General features: G+C 38.5%; 1 protein-coding gene across 5 annotated transcripts in view; it reads left to right on the top strand.

Annotated features, from left to right (window-relative positions):
• The window catches only part of PFDN1 (prefoldin subunit 1), a 77756-nt gene that overhangs the window by 14380 nt on the left and 43493 nt on the right, over positions 1 to 19883 (top strand). For all 5 annotated transcript variants that reach the window (XM_089909366.1, XM_022588950.2, XM_089909367.1 and 2 more), the window contains exon 3: positions 13893 to 13977. In XM_089909366.1, the coding sequence (XP_089765492.1) occupies positions 13893 to 13977 (85 nt within the window). The remainder of the gene's footprint in view (positions 1 to 13892; positions 13978 to 19883) is intronic.

The raw sequence follows: 19883 nt of genomic DNA, 5'->3' as shown, positions 1-19883 counted from the left end.
CCAGCCGCTCCGAGGCATGTGGGATTTTCCCGGACTGGGGCACGAACCTGCATCCCCTGCATCGGCAGGTGGACTCTCAACCACTGCACCACCAGGGAAGCCCGCATGTGTCTTTTTGAATTATGGTTTTCTCTGGCTATATGCCCAGTAATGGGATTGCTGGGTATGACCATCCTATTTAAAAGTAGTATATACATACTTCCACCTCCCATCTACTTGCCTCTTGTACGCTCTGTTTTTTGGCTTTATTTTTCTCCTGGCACGTATAACCATCTGGCCTACTATAGTACTAATTATGTATCTTTCTTAAGTCAGCTTTATTGAGCTATAACTTATATATAGTAACATGCATTCATTCTAAGAGTAGAGTTGGATGAGTTTTGACAAATGTAACCACCTCTCCAATCATGATATAGAACATTTTCATCACTCTAAAATGTTCCTTATTGCTTTTTCCAAGTCAGTCCTCCACTCCCCCAGATCCTGCTCTAGGCAACTGATAATCAGATTTGTCACTGTAGATTAATTTTGTCTATTTTAGAACTTTATATGGAATATATAAATAGAATCATTATCATATGTACTCCTTTTGTGGCTTTTTTCATTAAGCATAGTACTTCCACGATTTATCCATGCTGTGCATATCAGTCCTCCTCAGGGACTGTATATTGGGCTTTAATTCCACTTCTTTAAGTACTCTTGCCTCTGCCCTCCTCTCTGTGTTTGCCAGCTTCATCTTCAGATTGGTTGCAGGAGTTCCAAGGATTTCATTCAGATGTGACAACATCCAGAGTTAGAAAGTATCATGTGTTTTGTGTCACTTCTGTGGGAGCAAAGAAATCTTTCCCAGAAGTCTTCAAAAGGACCACCTCTCACATTTCATGACAAGAACTGAGCTACATGCTTGGCTTAAATCTTGGGGGATGGAACTGCCATGAATGGGTAAGACCAATCAAGATTTACCACAGGATTCACCTCCCTGAGTCTCTTGACAGTGCAGGCTACCCAAACAAAACTGGGGCTCTGTCAACAAAGTAAGAGGAGCAGATACTGGGTAGCCAACCAATAGCGTCTGCTAAAATCATCAAAAACAATCATTGGAGTGACCAACAGTTCAGGGCTAGCTACATGAAAACTGGGTAAAATATTTAAGATGAATTACGGAGTTTAATCAGGGAGTACAGGTAGGAAGCTCTTGAAGTAATTCAGGAGTGTGGTAATAAGGGCAGAAGGTAAAGTGGCAGAAGTGGGATGGAGAGGAAAGAGGGTGAGTATGAAAGAAAGTAATGAGCCTTAGAGATAAATTGGGAATATGGGGACACAGAGAATAGCTGCAGGTTTGAGACTTAGGTGAGCGGGCAAGTGGTGATATCACTGATAGAGACTGAAATTGAAATGGGAAAACTGTAGGGAATGTTGGTATGGGTAGAAAAAGTGAGTTTAATTTGGGACATGTTGAATTTGAGGAGATGTGGAACATACAAGTAGAAATGACCATTAGATGATAGTGTAGGTGATAGGGGTTGATAATATTTTGAGAGTCATTAGCCAGGTTGAAGCCTTGAAAATAAATGAGTTCTCAGAGGGACTTTGGGTACAAATAGCTTAGCCTAGAGCCTGCATAATGCTTGTAATATCGGTACTGGAAGAGAAGAGGAAGGAGGGTTTATGAATATAGGAGTTGATGAGGGGAACATGAATAGTATTGTACTAAGATGCAGCAGAATCACTCAGAGTTTATATTTGAACATTGCTGTGTTCCATAGATTTGTTTCAGGTTGTCTCCTGTACCCTTTTAACATGTCCCCAACCTGTTTGTTTGCTTTAATTAGTAGACTTTCTTTTTTAGAGCATAAGTTTTAGGTTTACAAGAAAATTGAGCAGAAAGTACAAAGAGCTCTCACATTCCCCCGCCCCAGTTTCTTCCTCTTTTTATATCTTGCATTTGTGTAGTATATTTGTTACAATTGAAGGAATATTTATACATTACGGTTAACTAAGGTCCGTAGTTTATATTAGGATTCACTTTTTGTACAGTTCTATGGGTTTTGACAAATGTATAATGTTTTGTATCTGCCATTACTTTATCATACAGAACAGTTTCACTGTCTCCCAAATCCTCTATGCTCCACATATTCATCCTTCCCTCCTCAAACCCCTCATCTTTTTATTTCTCTATAGTTCAGCCTTTTCTAGAATGTCATATGTTTGAAATCATACAGAGTAAAAGAGCATTTGCATTACTTGCTTCTTTCACTTAACAATATGCGTTTAAGTTTCCTCCATGTCTTTTCATGTCCTTTCATGGCTTGATAGCTCATTTCTTTTTTTTTTTTTTTTTTCCTGGCTGCGTTGGGTCTTTGTTGCTGTGCATGGGCTTTCTCTAGTTGCGGCGAGCAGGGACTACTCTTCATTGCAATGCATGGGTTTCTCATTGTGTTAGCTTCTCTTGGTGCGCTGCACGAGCTCTAGGCGCAGGGGCTTCAGTAGTGGCAGCACATGGGCTTGGTAGTTGTGGCATGTGGGCTCTGGGGCACACAGGCTTCTGTAGTTGTCGTGTGTGGGCTTAGTTGCTTTGTGGCCTGTGGGATCTTCCCGGACATGGGTTTGATCCCGTGTCCCCTGCATTGGCAGGTGGATTCTTAACCACTGAGCCACCAGGCAAGTCCCTTTTTAAATTAATTAATTTATTTTTTGGCCAAGCTGCACGTCATGTGGGTCTTCGTTCCCCAACCAGAGATCGAAACCGCGTCCCCTGCATTGGAAGCACAGAGTCTTAACCACTGGACCACCAGGGAAGTCCCAGCTCATTTCTTTTTTTTAAAAAAATTAATTAATTTATTGGCTGCATTGGGTCTTCGTTGCTGTGCGTGGGCTTTCTCTGGTTGCAGTGAGCGGGGGCCACTCTTTGTTGCAGTGCGCGGGCTTCTCATTGCAGTGGCCTCTCCTTGTGGAGCACAGGCTCTAGGTGTGAGGGCTTCAGTAGTTGTGTCTTGCAGGCTCTGGAGCGCAGGCTCAGCAGTTGTGGCACACAGGCTTAGTTGCTCCGCGGCATGTGGGATCTTCCTGGACCAGGGCTCAAACCCGTGTCCCCTGCATTGGCAGGCGGATTCTTAACCACTGCGCCACCAGGGAAGTCCTCATTTCTTTTTTATTTCCTGTTTTTTTTTCTCGGAGTGCTTTGTCTTGATAGTTCTATTGCTATGTCTTTGAGTTTACTTATTTATTTTAAAAATTTTATGGGAGTATAGTTGATTTACAATATTGTGTTTCAGGTGTACAGCAAAGTCATTCAGTTATACATATACATATATTCATTTTTTTTTCAGATTCTTAGGAATGTTCCTTCCTCTACAATTTTTTGGTATAGTTTCAGAAGGATAGGTGTTAATTCTTCTCTAAATGTTTGATAGAATTCCCCTGTGAAGCCATCTGGTCCTGGACTTTTGTTTGTTGGGAGTTTTTAAATCACAGTTTCAATTTCAGTACTTGTGATTGGTCTGTTCATATTTTCTGTTTCTTCCTGGTTCAGTCTTGGAAGGCTGTACTTTTCTAAAAATGTGTCCATTTCTTCCAAGTTGTCTATTTTTTGGCATATATTCAATAATTGTTTGTAGTAGTCTTTTATGATCTTTTGTATTTCTGTGCTTGTAACTTCTCCTTTACCATTTCTAATTTTATTGATTTGAGCCCTCTCCCTTTTTTTCTTGATGAGTCTGGCTAAAGGATTATCAGTTTTGTTTATCTTTTCAAAGAACCAGATTTTAGTTTGATTGATCTTTTCTACTGTTTTCTTCGTTTCTATTTCATTTATTTCTGCTCTGATCTTTATGATTTCTTACCTTCTACTAACTTTGGGTTTTGTTTGTTCTTCTTTCTCTGGTTGCTTTAGGTGTAAGGTTAGGTTGTTTGTTTGAGATTTTTCTTGTTTCCTGAGGTAAGATTGTATTGCTGAACATTTCCCTCTTAGCCCTGCTTTTGCTGCATCCCGTAGGTTTTGGATCAACATGTTTTTGTTGTCATTTATCTCTAGGTATTTTTTGATTTCCTCTTTGATTTCTTCAGTGATCTACTGATTATTTAGTAACATATTGTTACTAAATATGTGTTTGTGTTTTTTACAGTTTTTTTTCCTGTAATTGATTTCTAATCTCATAGTGTTGTGGTTGGAAAAGACGCTTGATATGATTTCAATTTTTGTAAATTTACTGAGGCTTGATTTGTGGCCTAAGATGTGATCTATCCTGGAGAATGTTCCATGTGCAGTTGAGAAGAAAGTATATTCTGCTGCTCTCGGATGGAATGTCTGATGTGTCATTTAAGGCCTGTGTTTCCTTATTGATTTTCTGTCTGGATGATCTGTCCATTGATGAGAGTGGAGTGTTAAAATCCCCCACTATTATTGTGTTACTGTTGATTTCTCCTTTTATGGCTGTTAGCATTTGCCTTATATATTAGGGTGCTCCTGTGTTGGGTGCATATATATTTTATAATTGTTATATCTTCTTCTTGGATTGATCCCTTGATCATTATGTAGTGTCCTTCTTTGTCTGTTGTTACAGTCTTTATCGTAACGTCTATTTTGTCTGCTATGAGTATTGCTACTCCAGCTTTCTTTTGGTTTCCATTTGCATGGAGTACCTTTTTCCATCCCCTCAATTTCAGTCTGTATGTGTCCCTAGATCTGAAGCAGGTCTCTTGTAGATAGCATATGTACAGGTCTTGTTTTTGTATCCATTCAGCCAGCCTGTGTCTTTTGGTTGGAATATTTAATCCATTTACATTTAAGGTAATTATCAATATGTATGTTTCTATTGCCATTTGTTAATTGTTTTGGATTTTTTTGTAGGTCTTTTTTAAAAATTTTATTTTTATTTTTGGCCGTGTTGGGTCTTTGTTGCTGCGCGTGGGCTTTTCTCTAGTTGCAGCGAGCAGGGGCTACTCTTCGGTGCAGTGCGCGGGCTTCTCATTGGGTGGCTTCTCTTGTTGCAGAGCACGGGCTCTAAGCACACGGGCTTCAGTGGTTGTGGCTTGTGGGCTCTAGAGTGCAGGCTCAGTAGTTGTGGTGCATGGGCTTAGTTGTTACTAAGGATCTTCCCGGACCAGGGCTTGAACCGGAGTCCCCTGCGTTGGCAGGAGGATTCTTAACCACTGTGTCACCAGGGAAGCCCTGTAGGTCTTTTTTCTTCCCTTCCTCTTCTGTTCTTTTGTAGTTTGATGTCTATCTTTCATGTTGTGTTTGGATTGCTTTTTCTTTTTTATGTGTATATCTATTGTAGGTTTTTGGTTTGTGGTTACCATGAGGTTTTGATACAACAGTCTATATATGAACAAGATTGTTTTTAGTTACTGGTCTTTTAATTTCAAATGCATTTCCAATATTCTGCATTTGTGCTGTCCTCACGATTGCTGGTTTTGATGTCATATTTGTGTGTAGATGATTTCCTGGCTTTGTTTATGTTTGCCTGTACCGGTGGCTTTTTTATTCTCAGTTTTCTTGTGTCTAGTAGTGGCCTTTTCTGCTTAGAGAAGTTCCTTTAGCATTTGTTGCAAAGCTGGTCTGGTGGTGCTGAATTGTATTAGCTTTTGCTTGTCTGGAAAACTTGATTTCTCCATCAAATCTGAATGAGAGCCTTGCTGGGTAGAATATTCTTGGTTGTTGGTTCTTCCCTTTCATCACTTTAAATATATTGTGCCACTCCCTTCTGGCTTGCAGAGTATCTGCTGAGAAATCAACTGATAACGTGATGGGAGTTTCCTTGTACGTTATTTGTTGCTTTTCCCTTTTTGCTTTTAATATATTTTTCTTTGTCTTTAATTTTTGCCAATTTGATCACTATGTCTCTCGGCACATTCTTGCTTGGGTTTATCCTGCCTGGGACTCTCTGTGCTTCCTGGACTTGGGTGACCATTTCCTTTCCCATGTTAGGGAAGTTTTCACCTGTTACCTTTTCAAATATTTTCTCAGGTCCTTTCTCTCTCTCTTCTCCTTCCGGGACCCCTATAATGCAAATGTTGTGCATTTAATGTTGTCCCAGAGGTCTCTGAGACTGTCCTCATTTTTTTTTCTTCTTTCTTTTTTCTGTTCCATGGCAGTGATTTCCACCATTCTGTCTTCCAGCTCACTTATCCATTCTTCAGCCTCAGTTACTTTGCTATTGATTTCTTCTAGTGTATTTTTCATTTCAGTTATTGTATTGTTCATCTGTTCATTTTTAATTCTTATGGGTCTTTGTTAAACATTTCTTGTGTCTTCTCTATGTGCCACCATTTTTTCTTCTGAGTTCCTTGATCATCTTTACTATCATTACTCTGAATTCTTTTTCGGTTAAATTGCCTATCTCCCATTCTTCGTTTTTCTTCTGGGGTTTTATCTTTTCCTTGATCTGGGACCTATTCTTCTGCTGTTTCATTTTGTTTAATTATCTGTGATTGTGGTTTGTTTCACAGGCTGCAGGGTTGTAGTTCTTGCTTCTGCTGTCTGCTCCCTGGTGGATCAGGCTGTCTAAGAGGCTTGTGCAGTCTTCCTGGTCAGAGGTACTGGTTCCTGCCCACTGGGTGGTGGAGCTGGGTCTTGTCCCTCTGGTGGGCAGGGCCATGTCAGGGGGTGTGTTTATTGGGCACCTGTATGCTTAGGGAGACTTTAAGCTCCCTTTCTGCTGATGGGTGGGGCTGTGTTTCCACCATGTTGGTTTTTTGGCCTGAAGCATCCCAGCATTGGAGCCTCCAGGTTGTTGGATGGGGCCAGGTCTTGGTGAGAGAATGGTAGCCTCCAGGAGGGCTCACGCCAATGAGTACTCCCAGAACTACTGCCGCCAGTGTCTTTTTTTTTTTTTAAAAACCTTCTTGACCGTATTTCTTTCTTTTTTTAAAAAATTAATTAATTAATTTTTGGTTGTGTTGGGTCTTTGTTGCTACGCATGGGCTTTCTCTAGTTTTAGTGAGTGGGGGCTGCTCTTCGTTGTGGTGTGTGGGCTTCTCATTGTGGTGGCTTCTCTTGTTGCGGAGCACGGGGCTCTAGGCGTGTGGGCTTCAGTAGTTGTGGCACGCAGGCTCAGTAATTGTGGCTTGCGGGCTCCAGGCTACAGGCTCTGTAGTTGTGGCACACGGGCTTAGTTGCTTTGTGGCATGTGTGATCTTCTTGGACAGGGGATTGAACCCGTGTCCCCTGCATTGGCAGGCAGATTCTTAACCACCGTGCCACCAGGGAAGCCCGGCAAGCTTGTTTTTTAATGGGACATATAGTAAGTATTTTTGGCTTTGCTGGCCATATGATCTCTGTCAGAGCTCTCTTAACTCTGCCATTGTTGGGAGAAAGCAGCCATAGACATTCTATAGACAAATGAGTGTGACCGATTCAGCCTGCAAGCCAGTTTGCCAACCCATGCTTTAGACAGTCAACTATCTTTTATTTTTTTTTTGTTTATTTATTTTTAAATTTATTTATTTATTTAATTTTGGGCTGCGTTGGGTCTTCATTGCTGCACGTGGGCTTTCTCTGGTTGTGGCGAGTGCAGGCTACCCTTTGTTGCGGTGCGCGGGTTTCTGTTGCGGAGCACGGGCTCTAGGCTTGTGGGCTTCAGTAGTTGCAGCACGCAGGCTCAGTAGTTGTGTCTCATGGGCTCTAGAGCGCAGGCTCAGTAGTTGTGGCGCACAGGCTTAGTTGCTCTGCGGCATGTGGGATCTTCCCGGACGAGGGATCAAACCCGTGTCCCCTGCATTGGCAGGCAGATTCTTAACCACTGTGCCACCAGGGAAGTCCCAACTGTCTTTTAAAATGATTAACAATGAGAAAAACATGCCTTTTATATTTATCTTAATTTATACTATTTCCAGTGCTTTTCATTTCTTTATAAGTTTCCATATGTTATCATACTCCTTCCGCTGGAACAGCTACCTTTAAAATTTCTTATGTATGTTTGCTAGAATACATTCTCTCAGCTTTTGTTTGTTTGAATTTCTCTTTCATTTTTGAAGTATATGTTCACTGTGTATGTAATGCTGGTTAATAGCTTTTGTCTGTCAGTATTTTGAAAATGTCATTCCATTGTCTTCCTTGCATAGCTTGTGACAAGAAGTTTGATGTAACTCTTATCGTTTCTCTTAATGCAGTATGTCATTTTCTGGCTGCCTTCAAGATTTTCTTTTTAGTTTTAGTTTTCAATAATTTGGTTATGTTACATCTAGTTTTGTTTTGTTGTATTTATTTTTGTCTGGGTTTCTCTTAGTGTCTTGGAACTGTGATTTGGCTTCTTTTTTTCATTTGTTTTAGAAAATCCTTGTCCATTGTCTCTTCAGATGTTTCTCCATTTTTTTTCTTCTTGTTCTGGATCTCTAATTACACGTATGTTAGACAACTTAATATTGTCTCATGTGTTTCCTGCTGTATCCTGTTTTTGTTTGGTTTGTTTTATTGGTTTTTACACCTTTTTTTCTCTTTGTGTTTTAGTTTGATTAATTTTTATTAACCCATCTTCAGGTTTACTTCACCTTTGCCATGTATGTAATTAGGAACACTGTAAATGAAATTCTGTGCTTGAGATTTTCTAGACCATAACTAGGTTGAATTTTTAATTTTTAATTTTAAAAATTATTTTTATTTTTTTTTGGCTGTGCTGTGTGGCTTGCAGTATCTTAGTTCCCCAACCAGGGATTGAACTCATGCCATTGGCAGTGAATGTGTGGAGTCCTAACCAGTGAACCCCCGGGGAATTCCCTTATAGGGTGAATTTGGACCAGAACCCATGAGGAAGTCACCTTATGGTTACAAATTCTTAGGGGACATTTTTGTTTTTTAATTTTACTTACTACCAAGGTATAGATAGACAAGTTTATTTTACCGTACTGAGAGACAAGTTGTTGTTGTTGTTGTTTTCACTCTTAGACTGAAGGTGGAACCCTTTAATTGAGGATTCTCTTAATAACATCATCACTTTGGATGGTGCCTAGGTTTTATCTCCTGTGTCTGTGCCAGTTTGGATACTGAAGGTCTCTAGGATTCAGCAGAATCTCTCATGGTGAAAACCAATTTATTGCTTTCTTACCTTCCACAATTTCTGATTTCACTTCATTTTGGGCCCTGTAGAATCTTTTTTTTTTCTTCCAGTTTTATTGAGATGTAATTGACAAACAGCATTGTGTAAGTTTAAGGTGCACAGTATAATGATTTGACTTGCATACATTATGAAATGTTTGTCACATAAGTTTAGTGAACATGCATCATCTCGTATAGACACACAGTTAAAGAATAGAAAAAAATATTTTTTTCCTTGTGATGAGAAGTCTTAGGATTTACTCTACAGCTTCATATGTAACATACAGCAGTGGCAATTTTATTTACCATGTTTTATATTACATCCCTAGTACTTATTTGTCTCAGTGGAAGTTTGTACCTTTTGACTGCCTTTATCCAGTTCCCCTTCCCTCACCCCCTGCCTATGGTAACCACAAATCTGATCTCTTTTTCTGTGAGTTGGTTTGTGTGTTTGTGTTTGAAGTGTAATTGACCTACAATGCTATGTTACTTTCTGTTATATAGCATAGTGATTCAGTATTTTAGTACATTTCAAAATGTATAGAAGTGTATTTCAAAATGTCTTTCAAAATGATCACCATGTAAGTCTAGTTACGATTTGTCACCATACGAAGATATTACATAGTTATTGAATATATCCCCCACACTGTACATTTTATACCCTTGACTCATTTATTTTGCAACTGGAAGTTTGTACCTCTTAATCTCCCTCACCTATTTCTTTCTTCTCCTTACCCCCTCCACTCCAGCAACCACCTGTTTGCTCTCTGTATCTATAACTGTTTCATTTTTGCTGCGTTTATTAATTTGTTTTTGTTTTTATTTATTTATTTTTTGTGGTACGCGGGCCTCTCACTGTTGTGGCCTCTCCCGTTGTGGAGCACAGGCTCCAGACACGCAGGCTCAGCGGCCATGGCTCACGGGCCCAGCTGCTCCGCGGCATGTGGGATCTTCCCGTACCGGGGCACGAACCCATGTCCCCTGCATCGGCAGGCGGACTCTCAACCACTGTGCCACCAGGGAAGCCCTGTTTTTAATTTTTAAATGTACTTTTGGCTGCGTTGGGTCTTTGTTGCTGCTGGCAGGCTTTCTCTAGTTGCGGTGAATGGGGGCTACTCTTCATTTAGTGCGTTGGCTTCTCTTTGTGGTGGCTTCTCTTGTTGTGGAGCATGGGCTGTAGAGCGCAGGCTCAGTAGTTGTGGCACATGGGCTTAGTTGCTACACGGCATGTGGGATCTTCCTGGACCAGGGATCAAACCCATGTCCCCTGCATTGGCAAGTGGATTCTTAACCACTGTGCCACCAGGGAAGTCCCTAATTTATTTTTTAGATTCCACATATAAGTGAAATTATACAGTATTTGTCTTTCTTTGACTAATTTCACTTAGCATAACACCCTCTGGTTCCATTCATGTTGTCACATATGGGAAGATTTCATTCTTTTTAAAAAAATGGTTGAGTAATATTTCATCATATATATGTATATGTGTGTGTGTATTTATATATGTATATACATCTTACATCTTCTTTATCCATTATCTATTGATGGTTACTTAGGTTGCTTCCATATCCTGGCTATTATAAATAATGGTGCAATGAACATATGGGTGAATATATCTTTTCTAATTTGTGTTTTCATTTTCTTTGGATAAATACCCAGGAGTGGAATTGCTGGATCATATGGTAGTTCTATTTTTAATTTTTTTTTTTTTTTTTTGCCATACGCGGGCCTCTCACTGCTGTGGCCTCTCCCACCGCGGAGCACAGGCTCCGGATGCGCAGGCTCAGTGGCCATGGCCCACGGGCCCAGCCGCTCCGCAGCACGTGGGATCCTCCCGGACCGGGGCACGAACCCACGTCCCCTGTATCGGCAGGCGGACTCTCTGTGCCACCAGTGAAGCCCTATTTTTAATTTTTTGAGGAACTTCTGTACTGTTTTCCATAGTGGCTGCACCAATTTACATCCCCACGAACAGTACACGAGGGTTCCCTTTTCTCCACGCTGTGAAATCTTTAATTTGTGGTTGCTCAGCAAAATGTTAACGTTTTTTTTTTTTGCATTGCTCTGGATGTCTACTCTGCATAATGCCAATAATAGAAGTCTTACTCAACCTTTCACAATATGGATGTAGCATAAATTTTAATTGCTTCTTTACTAAGGGATTTAGGTTTTTGTTTGTTTTTGTTTTGCTAAAAAATTATGAAGTAAAAAATTTTTTTGCATGTTCTTTGTGCACACATGCAAGTAGTTTTCATCACCAGCGGAGTGAGGCAAAGGAGCAAGATATGATCATTTTTATCTAGCCTTTTGTGTGCTACTTAATTTGCGGATTCTTTACATGCCACTAGAATATGTTCTCATATTCTAAAAATTTCCCACCCAAACAAAATGCATTATCATAAGCACATTGTTGTTTCTGAATAATCTATGTTCAGGTTACCATACTTTGGAAGTGTACCCAAAAACAGCATTGCCACTGATCCTAGATTGTGTTTTTGCAGGTGAACAACACTTTTTATATATGCTGAATCATTAGAAAATAGAAGTTATGTATCAGCCTGCAGGAGAGTTCAGAACACAGCTTCTGATGTTTCTCAAATAAAGAAAACCAAAAGCCATCATAAATTATGTTTTTCAGATGGCATAATTACAAATAAATGAGGAAATGAAACAGCAGGCTACATATCCTTGATAGTTTACAGTGCAGGGTCACATGGCATTGATTTCCAATGTAGAGGCCTTTTATCAATACAAAGCAGTGACTATTGTAGATTATATGATGCTGAGTATTAATAAGCATGTTTTGTGCATATCTGTTATATGAAAATAATTTTTCATTTCATGCTTTAGTTTTCCTTTGTGGCATTCTGAACTGTGGAATCCTTTGTCTATCATTTGGCTTTCCATAAACTATCAGGCAGGATGTCTGTGAGTCTCTACTTTGAGAAGTAGTGTACATAATACTTATTTATCATGTACCAGTCATAATTACATTATCATGATATATCCTTTATCTTCAAAATAACGTCTGAGAATTCATTGTCTTCTAACACTAGAAAAAGGTGTTTTCTAAAGACTTTTTCCAGAAATCCAAATGTTTCTGGGGGCTCTTTCCAATCCTCATACAATGTATCTTTGGCATTTTAAAAATTGAGAACTAAATTTTCTGTAATTTTTTTTGGTTTGAATTTTGTCTATGTAATTATTCTTTGAGATAGACATTTGAATTTACTCCATACTCATCCTTGTTTAAAACTCTCATAGCTGAGATGTCCTCAGGCTTGTAGATTGGCCAGCTTTGATGACATCTCTCTGGCCTTTGAAGTTGGCACAGTTCAGTATAGATACCTCAGGGGTGTGTGGCCATGGAAAAACATGTTTTTGTTGTTGAGTGTTCTTGCTTTCTAGTAATTTTATTTTCTGCTCAAGGGATTTAGTATCTGTTCAGATACTTTATTTTTAAAGACCATATAAGTAATGACTTGACCTCTAATCTTAGCTTTGAAAATTTCCCAGACACTAATAAAGATAATGTCTGATGACCTATTATTTGAGAATACTATTCACTGGCCAGCAATCAGTGCTATTTAAAAATGTATATTTTACTCTGAAAATTATTTCCATGGCCGAAAGACTTTGTTAGTAAAATCATGCATGTAATGAGATGATGTTTAGTTTTTTGCTAAACTCTAAGTTATGTTCAAAGAGAAGAAACTGTCTACTTAATTAATTGTATTTTTCATTGTTGTTCTTTTTTGGAATCTGTTATAACCCAGTTGGACAGTCCTGAAAGAGATTTGAGTAATTGAGATTTTCCCTTTCTTCCAGTGGAAGGGAAATATTTCAATTTACTTGCTTTAGGCTATAAAATAGTTTACTCTTCCTTTGCCCACAGCAAGAATTATGAACCTAAAGTCACAAAACAGATTCAGTATTAACTTTTTTTTTTTTTTTGTGGCACGCGGGCCTCTCACTTGTTGTGGCCTCTCCCGTTGTGGAGCACAGGCTCCGGATGCACAGGCTCAGTGGCCATGGCTCACGGGCCTAGCCGCTCTGCGGCATGTGGGATCTTCCCGGACCAGGGCATGAACCTGTGTCCCCTGCATCGGCAGGCGGACTCTCAACCACTGCGCCACCAGGGAAGCCCCTCAGTATTAACTTTTAAAGTTTCTCCATATTTCCACCCTCATCAACTGTAAATAATGTGCCTGAATGTAAAATGGAAAAAGTTGAAAATTTCCACTTGTGCATTTTGAGCTTTTCAGAGGTATTATACACTCTGGATATAATAATAAAAGATACTGGGCCTTATACAGAGCTTTTTGTGTGAGGAACTCATATAAACACTAATGCATTGATCCTAACACAGTACTTGATTGTGACTTTAAAAGGTCATGAGTTACTGCTGTTACAAAAATTTTTTTTAAAGGTTGGAGGAGGAGCTGTAATTTACAAATATTGTTTGAAAGATATCTAGATAAAAGTTGATACAGGAAACTGAAAAATTAAAGTTATGGGGGATTTTTATTGTTTGTTAACTTTTCTTCTAGCCTACAGTAGATTTTTATCCCTTTATGTTTTTTTTTCCTTTTGTCTATGAATATACTTGAAGCCCAATTCCCTTCTTAAGACCAGAAGGCACAATTTACTTTTAAGCTTTTATTCCTTCTCAGCCAAGAAGGCTTCAACCTGTGGAGGTTTCCTGAGTTTGTCATAACATAGTAATACATTTTATTTGTTCTCAATTGGAGATCATCCTTCTAGTTTTCTTAGTTTAATATTTGTGGCATATAGTTGTTGATTTTGATGAACATAGTAGTCACGTGGCTTAATCTTCAACTTTTTTGTGCTTTGTAGGTTTATTCTTCAATCCAAGGAGGCAATTCATAATCAGCTGTTAGAGAAACAGAAGATAGCGGAAGAAAAAATTAAAGAATTGGAAGTAAGTAAGTTTTGACTGAATACTGATAGTCGTAGTCGACTTTTAGGAAAAAAGTAATTATCGTGTCATATTAAATGAAAATGTATGCCTGCCAAGGTCATGTCACATTGTTTTCATTTTTTCTAATTGTGCTAGAATTATGAAGCAGTCTTTTTACAGCAGTGTATAAGACCAGAAAAAAGACTAATCTCTTGAAACCTTAGGGAGTTTTGAAGAAGATAGGATACTGTTAACCTGAATGTATTTCTTCCATTGCCTTTAAGTGAACATGTCTATTCTTAAAAAATATAATAAAATAAAAGCACAGTGTATATTTAAACGCCATATGTTGTGGTGGATGGGCATGAGAGTAGGTAATGATAATAGTAGTCAAAGGATCTAGTTTTATGACTCTTTCACACATTGTAATTCTAGACAAGGACTGAGTAGTAAGCTATAACTAATTAACTATCCGAAGGGTAGTGCTCCAGTGAGGAAAACAATTTTTTTTTTTTTTAAGCTAGGGAAAAAGATGATAGGTAAGAGTAATAATTTAGTAAATCTTTGGAAAATTGGAGTTTATTATTACCATTTCTTTATACATTAAAACCTCAGATAAAATAGTCTTCTTGGGCTTTGGTGAATGGTCTATCCTGTATATAGTAAAAGTTGGACAGGACAAAAAAACTGGTTATTATTTTTTGGGACCAAGATTTCCTGAGATGGGGGTGGATACAGTGACTTCATAGGTCACTTTATCTAGTTTCTTTGAATACCAATTGAGGCAGTGGTTCAGAATCTGACTCAGCCCTCTGCTGAATTGGTGAGACACCCCATGTAGCCTTCAGGGGATTTCTCAGGGACACTGACTTGGCATGGCTGGGGCAAGCATGTTGTATCTTAGGTTACTTAGGGTTATTTTTGTTTGACTACCAATGAGAATTTAAACAAACTTGATAGTGGCTTTGTAGCTCAGAAAATGTATTATAAAACAAAACAAATAAGCAAACAAAAAAAAAAGGAAGAAAACTTATCCTGTAGTAACCAGGTTGTTATTATATCCTATTTTGTCAGCCCAACTCTTCTAGATTGAGTTTTCCAAACAAAAGTATCTTAAAAAAACTGAACGAAAATATTTCATGTAGATTACCAAAAAAAGTGTTTTTGCACTTGTTGGTAAATATATCTAAAAATTGTCCTGATGAATAAGTAGCAAGATGCAAAGTAACGTGTAATTAATTCTTTTTATGGAAACAAACAAAAACCAAGATCTGTATATGAACATTGAAAATGATTTGTAGGTATATATATTAAATTAACACTGGTTACTCTAAAGAAATTAGATGGGACATGGGGATAAAATTGTTTTTTTCTTATAACCTCTGTGTTGGATAAATTATAACAAGTATGTGTCAACCTTTTTTTTTTTACCATCTTTTTTGGAGTGTAATTGCTTTACAATGGTGTGTTTCTGCTGTATAACAAAGTGAATCAGCTATACATATACATATATCCCCATATCTCCTCCCTCTTGCATCTCCCTGTGTTAACTTTTATAATTTAAAAAAATCATCAAGGTAAAATTGCCACAGATGATGAGTTTAGCATACTATTCATTTCTGATGAATATTAGGAAATTCATTTTCCAAAAGTTTCGTTTCACGGAGTCTCTCAAATACTGGTAAGAGTATCCTGATATCTGTCAGGTAATAGAAGTAGATTAGCTAGCTTGTTGGTATTTGAAATGCTAATTAACAGCTACAAAAAACTAGCAGAGTTAAACTATAGCCTCTACCCTAGGAAGTTATTTTATGTTTTTAATCTTTCATCTTATACACTATTTATATTATAAAAATGATGTAAGTATACTATAAAAAAGAAAAACAGTCAAAAACTAAAACATGATTAAACAAAAATAATGACTTTCTCCTCTTTCTGCATACCCTCAAAATGTCACTTTTATGGTTTGATGTGTATCATTACACTTTATAAAACTTTATTTTATAAACAAGTTCATACACACATATATACACTTTTTTTGAGTAAAGAGGGATTATGCTGTATATAATGTTTTTCATCATTTGACAATTTACCTTTCCATTTTAGTAATGTAAATCTAGTTTATATTGTTTCTTGTTTTCCATTTATCCTACCATCATAGTTTCCTTATTACCTCAACATTCAATTATTGCATGATCCCTGCCTCTGCATTTAGTGTTTTCTCCAATACTGCCCTAACCTGTATTTTTAATGGTATCACCCACTACACACACTCTTCTCTTCCCTGAAGCAATCCTATACTTTTTGACTGCCATACCTTTATAATTTTGTTACTTCAGCCTGAAATGTATACACATGTGCACAGACCCACATGTGCATGCATGCACACATACATTGTTAGTTGCAGTGTTCAGATTTTCTGTTTCTTACTGATTATTTTTCCTCCTTATTCAGTTAGTTATGAGAGAGTTGTGTCAGATCTCCCTCTGATGATATTTATGAATTTCTCCTTAGTCTTTCGGTTTAGTGGGCAGTGGTATTTAGAAACTACTATCTGGGTGCTGTAAATGCTCATTATTACTGTATGCATAGTTGAGATGATATGTTTCATTTTGCTTTATATGTTTAGGAATTTCTCAGCTCTTTTAAAGATAGCATTCCATTGACTTCTGGCTTCCATTGTTGCTGTTTAGAAGTTATCAGCCTAATTTTTGTTCCTTTGTCTTTTCTCTGTGGCTACTTTTAATATTGTTTTGTCATCTTTCATGCTGTGTAGTTTCTCTGGTATATGTTTAGGTGGGAATTTAGTCTTTTTGCTTTTTTTCTTAATCCTATCTGGGTTAAGTTGAGTTTTCTGAGTTTGAGGATTAGTGACTCATCAATTCTGGAAAGTTCTTACTATCTCTGAATCTTATTTCTTCACTGTTTTCTCTTTTAAATGGTATTTCCCTCTGGAATTTTTTTCTCACCTTTAAACCAGCTGTTTCCATCATCTGTAGTAGCATCTTAACTGGTTTTTCCACCTCCAACTTTCTCTGTTCTAATCCTTTTAACATATTGAAGCTAGAATGACCTTCTAAAATGTTAAATCTGTTGTATTGTTCCTCTGTGTAAACCCCATCATTGTTCTTAGGGTAACATTCAAGCTTTTTAACATACCTTCAAGGCTGTTTATGAAATGACTCCTATTTCTTTCTCTCATGTCCCTCATATCCTCTTCCTTCTCTTACACTGTATGCTCCAGACATGCAGAAATAGTTTGTTTTTAGAACTTGCTGTGTTTTCTTTGTTTCTACTAGGTCTTTGCAAAAGTAATTCTCTCCGCCTGGGAACTTCCTCCTTCTGCTCTTACCAGCTCTGTTAATCCTTAAGATCTTAGTTTAGGGCTACTTCTTCTGAGAAGCATTTTCTGATTCCTCAGTGTTAAATTAAGTGCTTTTCCCTTGTTCTGTCTAATTATTCTACTAGTTTCATAGCACAGTGTGAGGATTTGGGCATATAAACTATCATCAGTTGAAGTAATTACAAATATGGTTTCCTATTACTTGGGAAGCTTGATGCAGATTCAGACCTCTAAATAGTTTTTCCCAAGGCCTTCCAGTTATTACTCTGCCTTTCAAATATACAGTCTCTTCTTCTGGGCCCTAGTATTTCTTGTCAGTCCAGCGTATTTCATCTTATTTAATTATCATTATCATTATTAGTTTCTACCCTCAGATACCTTACAATTAAATTGAGGAGGCATAATTTATACATAACTCTGCAGACAAAGGCCAGGCTGTTTAATTTAGCACATTTTCATCTCTGATGAAGTAAGCTTTTTGGTTTGGGTCCAAAGTTCTAGTTTTTGACCAGAGCTATTAACTCGGCCCCACTGTGTGTGCCTACCCACCCCCTACCAACCGTCTATATAAATGACGCTATGGATCATTCTTTTCCATGACATAACATAGGTGCTAGTCTGATCGGAGAGCCCATCTTCATTAGTATTTTCTGGACTTGCTTTTATCCACCTCCATTCTTTTTTTTTTTTTTTTTTGCGGTACGCAGGCCTCTCACCGCTGTGGCCTCTCCCGTTGTGGAGCACAGGCTCCGGACGCGCAGGCCCAGCGGCCATGGCTCACGGGCCCAGCCACTCCGCGGCATGTGGGATCCTCCCGGACCGGGGCACGAACCCGTGTCCCCTGCATCGGCAGGTGGACTCTCAACCACTGCGCCACCAGGGAAGCCCTCCACCTCCATTCTTACTGTTTATGTTTGCCCTCTCCACATTTTTTTCCCCAGTCCTACTTAACCTAGAATTTGTTTAGCTTTTGATAACTGTAGTATGCTGTGTCTACATTGTCAACCAGCCTGGTGTCTCACTTGCTGCCCTTTTCTTCTTATGGAGCAGAGGTGGGGGTACTGTAATGCTGCTGTCATGTCCTCTTTCTTTTGGGCCACGTGGCGCATCATGCGGGGTCTTAGTTCCCCGACGAGGGATCGAACCTGCTCCTCCTGCAATGGAAGCATGGAGTCTTAGCCACTGGACCACCAGGGAAGTCTCTGCCCTCATGCCTTCTTTTTTTTTTTTTTTTTTTGCGCAGTACGCGGGCCTCTCACTGCTGTGGCCTCTCCCGTTGTGGAGCACAGGCTCTGGACACGCAGGCCCAGTGGCCATGGCTCACGGGCCCAGCTGCTCTGCAGCATGTGGGATCTTCCCAGACCGGGGCACGAACCCGTGTCCCCTGCATCGGCAGGCGGGCTCTCAACCACTGCGCCACCAGGGAAGCCCCCTCATGTCTTCTTGATAGGGAGTTATATTACATACTAGAAGGGTAAAGACAAGTACCATCTTAACCTTGGGAAGATAGTCTTTTTCTTCTTAAAATTCCATATTTTACATTTTAATACCCCTATGTTGGGTTCTTCAGGCTGTAATCACTTTCCTGGGTTTGACTAGGAAGTGTTTTCGTAACAGACTCATAATGTGATAGTGTTATGTAGATTTTTATCTTGCCTTTCTTTATAGAGATCGTTGATCAGGTTCTGGGAGGGAATGTCACCATTTCTCTTAATGGCGATTAGCAGACCAATGATGGTAATCCGATTGAAGAGAAAAAATAAAATGCTTTAGTATGATAGAGTAACCATGTTATTTATGTCATTGAGGGAATTCTCTATTTAAAAAAAAATACTGATAATGAATAATTTTAAAGAAGATGGCTGAGTATATAATACGTAATACAGTATATGTTAGAAAATGCAAAATCGTACTTTTTAAAAATGACATGAGTATAATTGGGATTTGGAATTAGGACTTCATGAGTCTCATCTGTCTTTGTAAAAATAATTTTCTTTTTGAAATGTACAGCATTGCTACAAAAAGAAAGTATAGTTTTTTTTTAAGAAAATTCAACCTTAGGTAAAGTTGAGTTAAAACCTTATTGATAGATTGAAGAGATATGTATCTTCTAAAGAGTGAAAAATACATCCTATATTTTTGCTCACTTTTTTAGAGGTAAAAAGAAAATAATTACTTGTGGACTTCTTTTGCAGTTGCAAAAACTTAGATTCAGCATTCAGATGAGCTAGAGCTGAATTTTTGATGTCTTGCCTTTTGAATCTCAAGTATTTGGAATCCTTGAGATAAGCTCTCAGTGGTATATTTGAACACATTTTGACCACTCTTCTCCTATGTCCTCTCTCATTGAATTACCGCTTCAGGCTCATCTGCCTTCAGTTTAAAATCCCCATTATATTTTAGGCACACGCAAATACTGGTTGACCACTTTCCTTCCCCTCTTTCTCTGACGTGGTTACCACCCCTTCCACCACCCTAGTTAGATCAGCAATGACACATTAAAAATAAGAATAAGGAAACCAGGACATTCTGGCCTACATAATGCCACTTCTGACGCAGAATGTTACAATCCCAGGGTTGTGAA

This window comes from Delphinapterus leucas, chromosome 3 (genome assembly GCF_059928025.1).
Source record: "Delphinapterus leucas isolate spDelLeu-1000000601 "Yukka" chromosome 3, BTC_Dleu_Yukka2, whole genome shotgun sequence".
In the NCBI taxonomy this organism is placed as follows: Eukaryota; Metazoa; Chordata; class Mammalia; order Artiodactyla; family Monodontidae; genus Delphinapterus; species Delphinapterus leucas.
This window is presented reverse-complemented; position numbering and strand designations above follow the sequence as displayed.